Source organism: Lepidochelys kempii, chromosome 7, assembly GCF_965140265.1.
Source record: "Lepidochelys kempii isolate rLepKem1 chromosome 7, rLepKem1.hap2, whole genome shotgun sequence".
NCBI lineage: Eukaryota > Metazoa > Chordata > Testudines > Cheloniidae > Lepidochelys > Lepidochelys kempii.
In genome coordinates, this window is record NC_133262.1 from 103,068,627 (window position 1) to 103,083,497 (window position 14,871).

General features: G+C 35.7%; 2 protein-coding genes across 8 annotated transcripts in view; one reads left to right on the forward strand and one right to left on the reverse strand.

Annotated features, from left to right (window-relative positions):
- INSYN2A (inhibitory synaptic factor 2A) overlaps positions 1-5,848 on the forward strand; it is an 81,563-nt gene extending 75,715 nt beyond the window's left edge. For 3 of the 4 annotated variants that reach the window (XM_073354953.1, XM_073354955.1, XM_073354954.1), the window contains one exon: positions 3,238-5,848. In XM_073354953.1, coding sequence (XP_073211054.1) covers positions 3,238-3,421 — 184 coding nt within the window. In that variant the 3' untranslated portion in view covers positions 3,422-5,848. The remainder of the gene's footprint in view (positions 1-3,237) is intronic. The other variant, XM_073354956.1, reaches the window with a different exon arrangement.
- DOCK1 (dedicator of cytokinesis 1) overlaps positions 1-14,871 on the reverse strand; it is a 550,235-nt gene that overhangs the window by 377,053 nt on the left and 158,311 nt on the right. For all 4 annotated transcript variants that reach the window (XM_073354059.1, XM_073354057.1, XM_073354058.1 and 1 more), the window contains exon 27: positions 13,079-13,174. In XM_073354059.1, coding sequence (XP_073210160.1) covers positions 13,079-13,174 — 96 coding nt within the window. The remainder of the gene's footprint in view (positions 1-13,078; positions 13,175-14,871) is intronic.

Consider the following 14,871-nt stretch of genomic DNA (forward strand, 5'->3'; position numbering starts at 1 on the left):
TAAAGCGAAATCTGTCCTTTTCGATGTAAGGTATTTTAATAGCCATGCTGATTTTTCCAGTTTTATTTTTGGAAATATGCACACAGCATGTACACACACTCTAATGGTATCCCAGCCTGTTAACCAAACAGCAGCTTTCTTGCTAGCCTTTTTTTTTTGCTAGCAGTGCAGCTAAACTGCAAATAACAATTTGTCATCCACATAGTCTTGCCATTTTGTTAACAAGGAGCTGGATTATATTACTCTGTAATTACATGGTTCTGTAGTGAGATTAATTGCTTAACAACAAGATACCCAATGTAGCTGCTTAAAAGAAATTCAGTATTCACAGGTACAATACCAAATGTGCACCGTAACATACAAAATTAAAATCTTCAGTCAGTCTGAAGCAACAGAATTTTTTTTTACATGTTACAATTTTTAACATATCTTTCATACTGTTATCTTAATACTCAATATCCACCTTGAAGTGTCTCCATTCTTAGAAGTGTATTTACTTTTCTCTTATACTGGCAATCAGAAAGGATATGTAAAGATTTCAAACTGACAGGAACGTCCATACTTATATTGAAGCCTGGAACACATTTAGCCATTCTCCACAATTTAACAAACTAGGCCCTACTCCTGCCTTTATGAGCCACATAAATGGATCCTCACACTAGTGCAGAGCCCCACTGACTTCACAGGGATGTCCTGCAGGTAGATTCTTGTGAGCTCTGACACCAGTTCCTCTTAGTTAAGTCTTAACTTCTCTGGTTTTCTTTTCCCTTCTGTAAAATGAGGATAACATTTAGCTACCCCACAGGATTGTAGTGAGAAGCACTCAGTATCTGCAAAATGCTACATTGGGGTTAAAATACACCAAAACCTTCTAATTCCTGGAGGCATAATGGCTCCCCAATGTCCAGCATATCTAAAAAAATTTCCCTTGAAACTCTTTAAAATGTAACGTTAGGCATGAAGCAACAAGGCTTCACATCTCATGCAGTCTGAGGTTGGGAAAGGAGGAATCAAAGGTCTCCCATTTTAGTATACATGTAGCCAGTTAATTTGGTGATGGCTTAAAGAATCTCTCCCCTAACCCACATCAAAATCATTAAGATGAACCCTATGCATGGAGTTAATTACACTGAGAATATGAGGGCCTACAAAATTAAAAATGCTAAGCTGACACCCGGGTCAAAAAGGACTCAAACCAAAACTATATTAAATGCAAAAAAGCCCTACAAACACCTAGAAAACAAAGAGGAAAAAATACATTTGTGTAATATTACTGTTGCACAGTTAAGTGCTGAAAAGCCCGGAAATACCAAAAGTAAAGCTTGAATGGGCAGGCTTATCTCTGCCCCTTGAGCATATGCATTATGATACACAATTGTTTTTTCACGTTAATCAAATATTATTAAAGCAGCAGGTAGCAGAGCAGCTGCTGAATGGGGACAGATGACTTGTCCCAGGCCATCAATAAGCTGCTTGCTATCTCTCAAATTCCTCCCTGAGCCTGTCCCCTAATACTCTTTCCAAAATCCTACTGTGCTCCCTAACACACAGAGTGTGATGAAAAGGCCCATTGTCAACTTCCTCCACATCCAGCTATACCACATGCATTGGAACAAGATCATTTCTGCTTCATTCAGTGCTTTTGTGGCTCTTATTTGGCTTGGATTACTGTGCCGAATTCCCATTTTTATTCACCCTTTTGCTGCATTTTGAGATTGCATTTCTTTGTTTTTACAAATTAAATTTGAAATGTACTTAGTGCTGTATGTTGATCCTAGGGCTATACATTCATTGCATCTTTTTTCTTAACTACAGGGCAGCCTGCAAGGTGTTCCACTCCTCAAACTGCTTACAATTTAGGATGCATATTTTACGAGTTTAAGTTTACTTTCATGTGTTAGTTTTAGATTGTTGAATGAATAATACATTTTATTATGCATTTTGTTACTATAATATGGGGCTATCAGAAAGTACGCCCTAGACTTTTCTTCTTTTAGCTAAAAAGAACTTTTCTTTTTTTTGCTAAAAATGTGGATCTACAACAGATGTTTTGTCTTGCAATCAAAATAAAGACTCAAGAATGTTTTGGACTTGGAAGGGTTATTATTTGCAGTAGGTTAAGTGTGCTTTAGATTATGCTGCCAGAAATATGGCCAAGTTCAGAGGCAATTAGTGTATGCTAGGGAGCTTGAGCATTAAGGAGCCTTAAGGCACTGTAATGTGCAGATAGATAACACGAACATGACATAAGTTTATGAAGGAAGACTGACATGACCTAACAGCCTCCTCTTAGTAGTTTTTCTTGCTATGTTCCTCTCTTCCAGCCCCTGGGCCAGATTCAGAAGTGATGTATAAAGGGGTGCTATGCATCACTAGATGCACATGAACCTAAGGGAGCCTAATTTGCTGTAGTATAAATGAATCTCCGGGCAGTCTGAGGGCAAGATCATTCTCTCCTCTACCCCTCCCTCACAGTAAAACCAAGAAGAAGGGTCTAGGATCCCCTTGTACATGTACCTCATATCATCCTGTGTGGACCAATGTGTATTACCCACCTGTGGAAAAAGATGTAAGGACCTGCTCCCAAACCTTACAAATCCCAAGAGATCTACACAGATCCCAAAATATCAAAGAGGAAGTCTGTCTCTCTCCACCAGCTTTGGCCCCACCAGAACTATGCCACCAGGGGGTTGAGCCCTACTGGTAGCTGAGTCTGAGATCCCTGTGAGGGTAATCTCCACACGACTGGGAATTAGGGGGGCAGGGCATACCCCTTCCTCAATATAGATGCAGACCCATAGAGACGCGTTTCCAGACTCCAAGGATGAAATTGCCTAAGGAGGTTGCAGAATCTCCATCACTGGAGATTTTTAAGAGCAGGTTAGACAGACACCTGTCAGGGATGGTCTAGATAATACTTAGTCCTGCTATGAGTGCAGGGAACTCGACTAGATGACCTCTCAAGGTCCCTTCTAGTTCTGTGATCTGCCACATAGCAAGTTACTATGGAATCATCTCTGAATGTGGCCAGAATTCATGTTTTTCTTTGTGGTACAAGGAAATTTTTTTTCAAATTCACATTTGTTGGAGTTACAGAGATCTAGTTTAACATTTCTTTTGTATATACTGTTAATATCTTTGCACTTGGATATCAGTGTTGGATGCTGTCTTAATTTAAATTATTATATCATAATAATTTAGCACTTAATTGCATTTTTTTTAATTTTTTTTTTTTAGTGTGGAGTTGGATTTTAAACAACAGGAAGACAAACTACAGCCAGTTCTGAGAAAACTTCACCCTATTGAGGAAACTCAGGTTGCACCTTTGCCTTATTCTCAGGAGAGTTACTCCTCAACTCCAAAACAAAAATCCAAAACTGAATCAAAAAAGCATGGAAGATGGAAACTCTGGTTTCTTTAATTAAGTCTATTAGCTATGGAGTTTAAGGCCTTCTTTGAAATATATTTGGAATTCAATTAATCATCTAAAAAGGGATCTTGGTAAATTGATCAGTGTTATCAGCCACTGTTACTCTGGTTATTATGGGCAGCATTCAGTTCTCACCATATGTACCAAAAGGCCTTTGTACCTATAAACTAATGTTCATGAGCAAGGCATTAAATCATACCTTGCCAACTTTTATTTGCAGTTACCAATGTGGGATGTAAAATCAGAATTGAAATCTGTATACACAAAGATGAGAAGTAAAACTATTTTCCCGCTACCCTCTGGCCCCCTTAGATCTGCAAGTGTCACGTTTCATCCTGTACACAGCTAAAATAATTATTTTTAAGCTTTTTTATGTTCTGTTTCGTTTTAAACATTAATGAGGAAAAAAAGCAAGCCTTATGTTTGCAAAGATCTTCAGTTTTACATTTAATTTTGCAAATAAGTGGGGGTCATGAGAAGTGCAATTTTTAGCACATAATATCCTGGAGAAAGCACAACTTTTCAAATGGTCCAAGACCATGAATAATATCTATGATGTGACTATATATGTGTATTTGCCTTCATGTGCTGTAGAGTTAAACCAAGTTATTACATCTTACATATTGACACCTCTAATTTAGTGTCATCATTATTACCAGACTTACGACATGTTTACTGCTCATTTCAAAGGATAAGCAGCCAGAAACCACCAGAAGTCAGGACACACCTTTAATCACTAAAAGTTGATAGGGTCGAAGCTAAGCTTTCTTAGATCTCATTTTTATATTTTGGTACCCAAAGGCCAAATGCTATATTCTGTCACAGAATATGAAAAAAAATAAGATGGATAATATTAAAATGATAGATTGTTGGGAGTTGCCACAATTTAAATCCTTTTTGTAATTCAATCTTCAGAAAAACTGTACACTATTGTAGAGGGTGCTAGAAATTTCATAGTATGCATTATGCTTTATTACAAGAGTTCAGAAGGGCCTGGCAACTTTAATAGTTATTTATTTAGCTGAGCTTCTAAGATCAATTTCCAGACCAACATAATATCACTTGTATTAAAATAATATATTAACTGTATTAATCAATCACACTTAGGGGGAAAAGCTGTGAATCAAACTTCTTCTTAGATTTTTAAAAACAGAAACACTTTAAATCCATGATCAGTTATACACTGCAATCTTTTCCCTTTCCATATTAAGCGCTGTCATTAAAAAACCCTAATCTAGGTGACTGTCTGGAAAACTCTTGTAATGATAGGGATTGGGAATCTTGTTTCTTTTTTCTTTTAGTTAAATAATTTGAATAGTGTACACTCATGTGACAGAAACTGGGATACAAGGTACTGGCTCTGCAATTTCATATCCCAAGACAGCATTAAGATGTGAATTTTTCAGTCTTTAGATGCAGCAAACAGGTGGAAGAAATGAATCCCTAACAGAAGAGTCTGCACCTACTAAATAAACCTGGAGATGTTTATGCTCAACTCTTCCCCCCCTGCCACTTACCTCAACATCAAATCCATTGTTAAGTACTATTAATTCTACAAGGATCCTGAAGCAAGCAATGTGGTCTTTGTCTTCGAAGTAATAGGAAGTTAATGTGAGTACATAGAGTATATGTGAAACTGTTTATGTCCACTTCAAAACTATTTCAACTGGATGCTTTAATGAGAAAACTCACCTTTGTAGTAAATGTCAAGAGGGCTACAAATCCTTGTACATAAGTAAACGGTATTCTAAAATATTTTTGTGAGCGATAAAGGATGAGAAAAGGTGTGCCATGAAGGAAGTGCAATTGTTTCATGTGGAAAAAAATGTTTCATGTATTTTATACTGTTTTTAATTAAAGTTATAAAACTGTTTACAAGATATCCCATCTTGTTTTAACAATCCCAACTATTTCAAAGCATTAAATATATATATAATTTATTTACTTATTTTTCCTAAACAGGACAAAGTCTCAAATATGGGCATAAGTAGAAAAAACACACACATTCAGTCTTTTAAAACAGTGCTATACCTCAAAGTATAGTGTCACACATACAAAGAAAATATCCTACAAGCCAAGTATATTTTTTAAAACACTGAGTCAAGCATCTCACAAATGGGATTCTTTACAGATGGTTAATGTCAACTAATAAAACAGACTTCTTAAAAATCCATTCTAAATATTCTTGTGTGCAGGGACTCTGATGCAAAAGTCTTAAATGTTTTTATGCTTGGTTATTGAGTCATACCCAAAACTAGTATTATTACAGGCATTCAGAATGAAAAAGAAGGATTCCTTGGTGAAATATTTAAGAGCTAAAAAATGGAAGTTATCCCTGAGTGTTTTCTACATGTCCAGACTATTTTCTTAAACAAACTGCAGATTTTTAATTTTTTACATTTTTTTTAAAAAGAAAAAGCTAACATGCATAGTAAAATACCATACCATACTATGTAATTTGTAATAAAATGTTTTTGCAAGTGTGTTAAACGCATCATATTGTGTTACATTTAGGATCACACAGGCTTGATTTAGATCTTGAGAGGAATATTTACTTCTTACAACTTTTAGCTACACATGGTATGTGACTGACATAGAACTGTTTCCACCCTAATGTGATACATGTGATAAAAAGCAGGAACAAAATTATGACGAAGAAAACATCACCACTATTAGTGTAGCATATTATGTAATTTTGCTGCTAAATTCATTGGCAATATCATGCATTCTCAGACACTAAATTTACTATTTGCACTGCTCCCATAACATGCTTAAATTACTTTCTAATCAATAAATACTGCAGTAATTTTGCATTACTTACTGTTTTCATACTACATGGACAATGTTTTCTAAGTCTGCATAATTCCCATTAAGCAACAATGACATTCCTATGTTTTGAAATTATTATTAGGAAACAATTTGTGTAAGTACCACTTGTTTTCTTAAAATTAATCAGTGTAAAATACTTTATAATCAGGGTAAAATGAAAAAAAATCATGATTAAAACTGAAAAAACCCACAATAAGTACAAAGTGTTTGGTTTTTCTTGCTTCAGACAAGATGCTATGCAATGAACAAACAATAACTGGCTATGCATTCTTTATTTTCACTCAATGTTTTAATGGTATATTACATTTAAAAAACCTAATAGATTATTTTTTCATAAGCATTTTGAAATCAAGCTGTTAAAATTTCATTAGTCTAATTGCATATGTGTAATAGCACACAGTATGCACTACTCTTAATTTTGTGGCTGTGATTGCCACCAATAATATAATGGCAGTATGTTTACAGCTCTGCTATACTAGGATGAAGCAGAAGGCCTGAAACATTTCTTAGCATTATTTCAGTATCAGTAAAATACAACTGTAGCTGCTGGAAATATGCTGCCAATTTATTTAACTGAATGCAGTCTCAAGGTAAAACTTGGTATATTATTTGTATATGCCATGTCCATTAGCTCCATTCATGATAATATTCAATTCATACTTCAGTGCACAAAAAGCTAGATAATAGTGAGGGGGAAAAGTCTTAATTTTTGCAATAATAGCTTGTAATGAGTAATTTGAAATGTGTGTATAAGAAAAAAAAATTTTACATTGCGCCACAAGTAAATACTGTTTTTACTTTGCAGTAGCCAATGAAGAAAATGCAAACATTGCAAACCTTCTGCCCAAGACTTTGGCACTCACGGTACCCCATGATTCATACAGTTTGAGACCAGAAAGAACCATTATATCATCTAGGCTGATCTCCGGGTATAACAGAGGTCACTGAATTTCATTCAGTCATCCCTGTTCTGAGCCCAAAAACTTGTGTTTCATTAAAGCACATCTTCCAGAAAGGCCTCATTCTTGATTTGTAGACTTGGATAATCCACCATTTCCCTTGTTCATTTGTTCAGGTGGTTCAGTGCCCCCACTGTTAAAAATCTGTGCTTATTTCTAATTTGAATTTGTCTGGCTTTAACTTCCAGCCATTGCTTCCTGTTATGTCCTTCTCCTCTAGATTAAAAAAACCCTTTAATGTCTGATATTTTCTCCCCATGAAAATACTTCTACACCATAATCAAAATACCTCTTGATCATCTTTTTGGTAAAGAGATTGAGCTCCTCAAGTCTCTCACTGCAGGGAATTTTTTCCAGCCCTCGTATCATTTTATGGCTCTTTTATGGCACCCACTCCAATTTTTCCACATCACTTTAAAAATTTAGATGCCAGAACTGGATGGAATATTCCATCCAAGTGCCATTTCCAAAATTAAAATCACCTCTCTATTATTCTCTTTTTTTACATTCAAGGATCATATTAGCCCTTTTAGCCACAACATCTTGCTGGGAGCGATGTTCAATTGATTGTCCACTGTGACCAATAAATCTTTTTTCAGAGTCCTAATTTCCAGGATAGTGTCTCCCATTCTTAGATATGGCCTGCATTCGTTGTTGCTAGATATGTGACCTTGCATTTGATGGTATTAAAATATATTTTGTTTTAATGGGCCCAGATTATCAAGACATTCCGATTGCTCTGTATGCGTGTGTTGTCATCATTATTTACCACTCCAGCAATCTTTATGTCATCAGCAAATTTTATCAGCAATGATTTTAAATTACTTCCTCAAATTTTATAAGCAAAGATACAAAATAGCCAAAATTGTTTGACCGTTAGCAAACACTGAAAAGTCCATTTATTTATTTTCATTGCTGTGTTTGTGGGGGAAACATATTGAGTTGGTGTTTTTGAGTAACATGGGGGGTCTTTGTGATTTGTGGACTTATAACACTTATCAAAAGTGCCTAGAAGAGTGCATCAGAACTTCTAAAATGTGTTTACAGGACTCTCTTTCCATTTATCATTTTTTTAAAGCAACCCATTTTTCAGCACCAGAGAAGCTTAAAGATCCTGGTTGTGTCAAGGCAAAATCTTGCTGCAGCTGTATACATTAAGCCTTTATTGGGTCTTCCATAATAAAAGAGATAAACAAATAATCTAGTGTGGACAGAGTGACTACAGATAGGAGAACAAACAAAAAAGGAAAGTGAGAGGAGACTGGAAGAACACAGACTTGAAGAAGACAGACACTGGAGACTGGGTGTAAGTATACAGTCACTTATAACAACAAAAAAAGGCCATGGTTATCTTGCAAAAATCATGGTCCATATCATATTCCAGTAACTATGCATGATTCTCTTCACCTGAGTATCAAGGAGATAAACTGATACAAACTGTTATTAGTTTTACCAACACTGCAACTAACATGCCCATATCAATACACACATATTTACCAAATGCCTTTTAAAAAAATATTGTATAAAAAGATTTAATTTCAAGGGGAAAATATTCAAAAACCACCAGTATCAAAATGGTGAAAGTAATTCCCCTCCTGTAAATTATAAACCATATTTAACATCGTAGACTCAGAATTTAGGCTCATCATTAAGTATATAACTTCGCAACTCCCAATGAAAAGAGCTGATTAAATGAACAGACTGTGTTTAAATCCAAGCTAATAGAGCCCATACCAGCATATTCTTCTGCATGTTAAACAGCATGTCGGGTTCTTATAAATCGTCTGGGGTAGAATAAAATATAGTGCTAGCATTAATAGTGACTTGGCCAGAAATAACTATTCTAAACCTGACCTTCATCTATTGCTTCCAAGTTTTGTTTGTTTTGGGGTTTTTTTTTTTCTTTTTTAGAGCTAAATTTTCCCCAATCTTATTTAAAGAGATATTTGTCTTTTAGGAATTAAAAGTATTTCTATCTAATAAAGAATATTTATGTTCCTAATCTTGAACAACAGAGTATTCAAAAATAAAGTAAAGAGATTTTAATTATATAAGCAAATTCTTTGATGGAAGTAGCCCTTTCAGCCTATTCAAATACTAAGAGAGGAAGAGTGCCTCATATCATTCATGAAGTTACCATCTAGCTAATTAAAGGGAACTCTTTACAAGCATTAGCCAGAAGGTTTGCAATGGTGGTGACACATGGCCTTGAAGAGTATGGAGAATCCTTAGAATTCTTATGAGCCCAAACTCTGTATCTCCTTCCTAGTAGCCAAGAGTGGTGAGGGAAGGCAGACGTCCTCATGACGTCATTACTGTTCACTTCACTGGCAAGGAACCACCTTGCCTTTCATACTAGCATCCAGCTAGTGAGCTTCATTCTCACTAGGTGTCTGAAGGTTTTCAAACCCTGGTGAAGGCTGGGGGAGAAAAAAAAAATCCTAGAGAGAAAACTAAATGATCAAAAATAGATTTAGCTTTTATAGCAAAAACACATTTAGGATAAAAATGGTAAAAAACAATAATTGAAGGGAGGGTTTTGGGGGTCCTGAGGTTTCCAGGAATCTTTGCAAATTTTAAATTTCACACACAAAAAATTAAAAATGTTCTGATCTCTAAAATTTGTTACTGTGCTCACATGTGGAATGCAAGTTTGTGACATATTGTACGTGACAGCGTATCCCATGTTAGACATAGGTATCTGGGCCCATTATATACAACAGAACCATCTATTATCAATACTTTTGTTGAATCAATTTAACAATTGTCATAACAGTAATAAAGGTTTTAAATCACATCCATAAGTTATAAAACAGAGAAAAATCAATCTTTTTGAATAGTCAAAAAAGCTGACTATTGAAGTATTAAATTATTTATAGTTTCATAACTAGACTCTTGAATTATATATCCTCTTGCAACAGCGAATATTTTGCACGTTATATTAGTGCTTATCTATGAATTTCATGTCCTACTGCTGATCTTTATCCTGTGATCAGAAAACACACTGTATTTAACAAAATAACCATCATCAATATACCTTTACTCCCTCTGTTTCAAGGCAACTCCATTCTACCTTGAATATGTGAATTCTGTTAAAATCCCCTGTTGACGTCCAAAATGCTAGGCTCTCAAGTACAGACACACACACACTTTGAGGCATACTGCATACTTGTGCACAGTTCAGAAGTTGGAAATGTGTGTAAAGAGTATAATCTATGCAAATTAAAAGCACCAACAAAAGAACACCGTGTTGGATATTTATACATAAAAAGCACCCATTACAGTGCATAAAGAATACCAAATAAAAATCCCACTGATCTTTAAACCAAATTATGAAAAGAATGCATAATGCGAAACCAATGTTATTTGATTAACTTTTGTCGTATTGGGCCCAACCCTACAAATCCTTGTTCAGACATGTAGTTCCATTGTATTCATTGGGGCTACTCAAGCAGAACCACTCAGGAGCGAATATTTACAGAATCAAGATGTAAATTTGTATCATAATGAACATATTTCCTTCTTTTAAAGAAGAAGCAAGCATCACCAAAAAACTTCCAATATCTTTGCAAATACATAATATGCAAATTCCATATTATTATCAGTGTGATACATTTTAAATAAGAGGTGAAATATATAGTCATTTTTTCAAGGTGAAAAAATGATTTAGATTCAACTACTGTAACACCTGTATAGCAATTTTATGTAAGAAATGAATATATATGATTTGTGATACATTACTTTAAAAAAAAGCCATCACCTAAACTATCCTCCTTTATAGTTCTTTGTCCAGAAACTGTTTTTCCTTCTATTTGTTCTGCTATGATCTATTCTCTAATCTAAATTCTAGGTGCAACTTTCAAGTCAAAAAAATGTAATGCATAAATCTCAATCTGATGCTGATCCAAGAAGGGTAAGGTTATGCATACTAAGTATCAGTTTCATTTCCATCTTACTACTTTATTGACACCACAAAAGTGAATCATTATTGGTTGATTACCAAGAGATGCTTTTAGAAATGCACTGAATTTTAAATAGTAAGTGCCCTCTTAAAAATTCCTGATGCTGTCAGTATTCATTAAATAATTACAGTGTGTTCAGATGTAATGCTTTCAGGCTACATTCATGTTCACAGTGTGCATTTTTAATACAATTGCACTTAGTTAAAAATATATATGGGCAAGACTTAAACTTTCAAATACATTATGCTGCAGTTAAAAAGGGGGAAAACTAACTATGGGTCTACTAACGTAATGCTTCAGAAAATATCCTGTTGTGGTTTTGTATCATTTCAAATATACAGACATCATCACAGTTTAGCAGAGGGGAAATAAAATTAAGGAATTTTGATAAATACATCAAGCTATATTTCTACAAACAATTTAACCTACAGAAACAATAACAATATTTTGTCTGCATTCTACTGTCTATATATTTTATTATATACAAACACACACAATTCAAACCTAATTACTTTTGTCTGCTTTCTCAATGTTAAGTTTTTCTTCCATAAGAATCATAGCTACTTTACTTACTCAAGGATTAATCCTTGTCATTTTGGGGTGAGAGGGGTACAAAATCATTAACCGACAGTATGTTGTTGGAAGTGGGAAAGCAAGTGCCAAGATGATAGCTGGAGAGAGAATTAGGAGTAAGAGAAGGTTTTTATCATTCTTAGGGATACAAACACCATTACAGATGATGAAGAGTGGAGGACAGAGAGTGAGAGAGGATGGTGTCCAGGGGACGGACTGAGAGCCTAGAAGGACGAAGAGAGAGATCACAGTGAGAGGGTAAAGGAATAATATGGAATTAGAGGAAGAGAGGAGAGAGTTAATTCAGAACTTTCTCAATTTTGATTTTTTATAAATGATGTAATACAGTACAGAGAAGGAAGAGGTAAGGGAAGAAGTTTTAAGAAGAGAGTCAAAGCCATTAAAGTGTGCAGATTGGCAGGAAACATTTCATGATCTCTCTTTCCAGGTTTCCACCAAAATATTTTTTTCAGAATGATACAGAACTTTAAATGAATAACGTTCACCTAAAATGCAAGCTTTTACACCAATTAAGTACATTGTGTGCATATATGCTGCAAATAGTGACAAACATTTACAGATTTTTTAAAAAAGTTAATAAAGGCCCATATCTTCAGCTGATACAAACCAGTGTAGCTCCCCTGAAGCCAAATTTCTGATGCAGAATATTTAAGTGGTCCAATAAACAAAATATTTTAGAAGGTAACAAACTTTGTTAAATATAAAGTTGAGCAAAACTCAACAAGAGTTAAGCTCTTCTACTATTAAGTTATGTCAGTGTATTCTTAAATGGATAATCTTGGAATAACCATATTATTTCTCAGGACTTGCATAGGCACACATCAAAGCCTCTGTTTCATTATGAAAGTTGTAATTGCCAAGGCCATATTCTGCAATCCTTCACTTATTTAAAATCAGTATGCCTATGGGAGTCATTACCCCAACTGAACAACCACAATGTGAGTAAATGTTGGCAGAATAAAGCCTCCAGTCCAATTTACATGTCAACAACCAAAGTTTTTTTTTTAATTTACACAACATTTTTAGCTAGTTAAAATCTTGTAATTGCAAAAAATAAAATTAGTTTTGGTTAAACAAACCCAATTAAATTCATCATTTGATCACTGACAATTTAAATAGGACCTTTCTCCTCCTATTATAAGCCACACAAAAATTATAATCCAAAACTTTACAGTTTACTGAACACACAAGAGAGTTACAGGAGGTTTTGATTGCTTTTTACCACCTGGGATTTAAATCCTATATTATGTGAGGTGCAAGAGGTTGTGATAAAAATACTTAAGTTTATGTCAAGAGACACTTACAATGAGCTCTGAATCGCGTCCCATGGAAATGACTGTTCTATTGACTGTCCTCAGTAGCTTTTCCATGATTATCTGGACATGGCGCTGTGTTGGTCCCTGGAGAGAAAGGATAATCTAGTGGAAACTATCACCAAAAGACAATCAATACAACTCAAATATTGATGCTTGTTATTAAATCCATCTATCCTGTTGAAACCAAATCAATTATAACTCCTCACAACTACTGCTCAACAAGATGAAAAACCGTCTTTGTTAAAAGCAAAGACTGCACAAAGAAAATAGACTTTTTATTACTGCTGCTACTGAAAGTCAATTACAGAGAGTACTTTAAAAAAAAAAAAAAAAGCAAATCCTTAGGGGAAAAAACGCAGTGTTTATGGCATTAGGTTAGGTCACAATTTAGTTTTCCAACGACATTTTTTCACCATTTAAAATCAAATGTCTCTGACCAAGGTAAACATGGCACACTTAACAACAGTGCATCCAATAAATTAAACAATTTAGCTAAGGCCTTTCAAACTAATTCTCAATTGTTTTTTATATATTCTGGTTTTAAGAGGTGCTCTGCTAGGATTTTTTTTAAAAAACATTAAAAGTGTGGTGTTGACAGTGAATGCCCTTTGTGAACATGTTAGGGATGTATGTCCCAACCCCGTAGGGGGAGGAAGTCCCACAAAGTTTGGGGGTAGGGAAGTATCATACTAATATAGGGAACTTGCTTCCCCTCCCACAATGTAAACGTGCTCCTTAAAAGTTACTTGCCTGCCTTGCCCTAATGCAGCTTTCTTTAGGGACTACTCTATGGTTGTCAACATTTAAAATGTTTTGCCAGACAATTCTCTGAATAGGATATGCTGTAGGCTGTTGTTGGACAGCTGTGCAACCCTGCTAGTGAAATGCATTTTTATTATTATTATTAAATGAGTGAGAAAAATAACCCAGGGTTCACCAGGTTGCATTTAACTTCCAGAGGCTCCAGCTGGCATATGTGAAAAAGTATCCCTCATCTCCAGTACATGTATGTGCAGCTACTGTTCCGCAGCACTCAAGCTCCCTGCTGGTGACAAGCAGGGACTTTCCTACTCTCACCTCCAGGGACTGCTTCCTTTCCCCACAGCTCCTCCATCTCCCTTTTCTGCCTGCATACAGGCTTCAATCATCTGGCAGCTCAGCAGCCCTCTCTCACCCAGTTGTTGGTTGTCTCTCTCTCAATAACAGAAGCCAGCTCCTAACTCTGCGCCCACCCCTCATGCAGACCTTCTCAACTGTGTTCAGCTCAGCAGATGGTGGAGCTGCAACCCAGTAAGTACAGCTTGCTGAGAGAAATGCAGACAGCAAAAAATGGGGAGGGACTGCTGTGGTGTCAGGACAGAAGCTCATTTTCTTAACGTAATCTGCTTCCTGATGCCACAGAATCCGGGATCACTGGAAGAATGCAGTTACCAAGGACGTTTTTTTAAAAAGTTGGAATTTGCCCTGGCCAAAGTGTAGGTAGCTATGCCGCTCATGTACAGGAATCCAGACTCAGAACCCTCTGGTCCAAAAATCTTTAACGCTGGCAAATAGCCGGAATGGAGTATAGCTCCCCATCAAAGGAGAGAGATTTGTATAGTCACTGTCTAGTCCAGTGGTTCTCAAACTTTTGTGCTGGTGACCCCTTTCACATAACACACCTCTGAGGGCGACCCCCCCCCACACTTATAAATTAAAAACACTTTTTTATATATTTAACACCATTATAAATGCTGCAGGCAAAGCAGGGTTTGGAGTGGAGGCTGACAGCTCGCAACCCC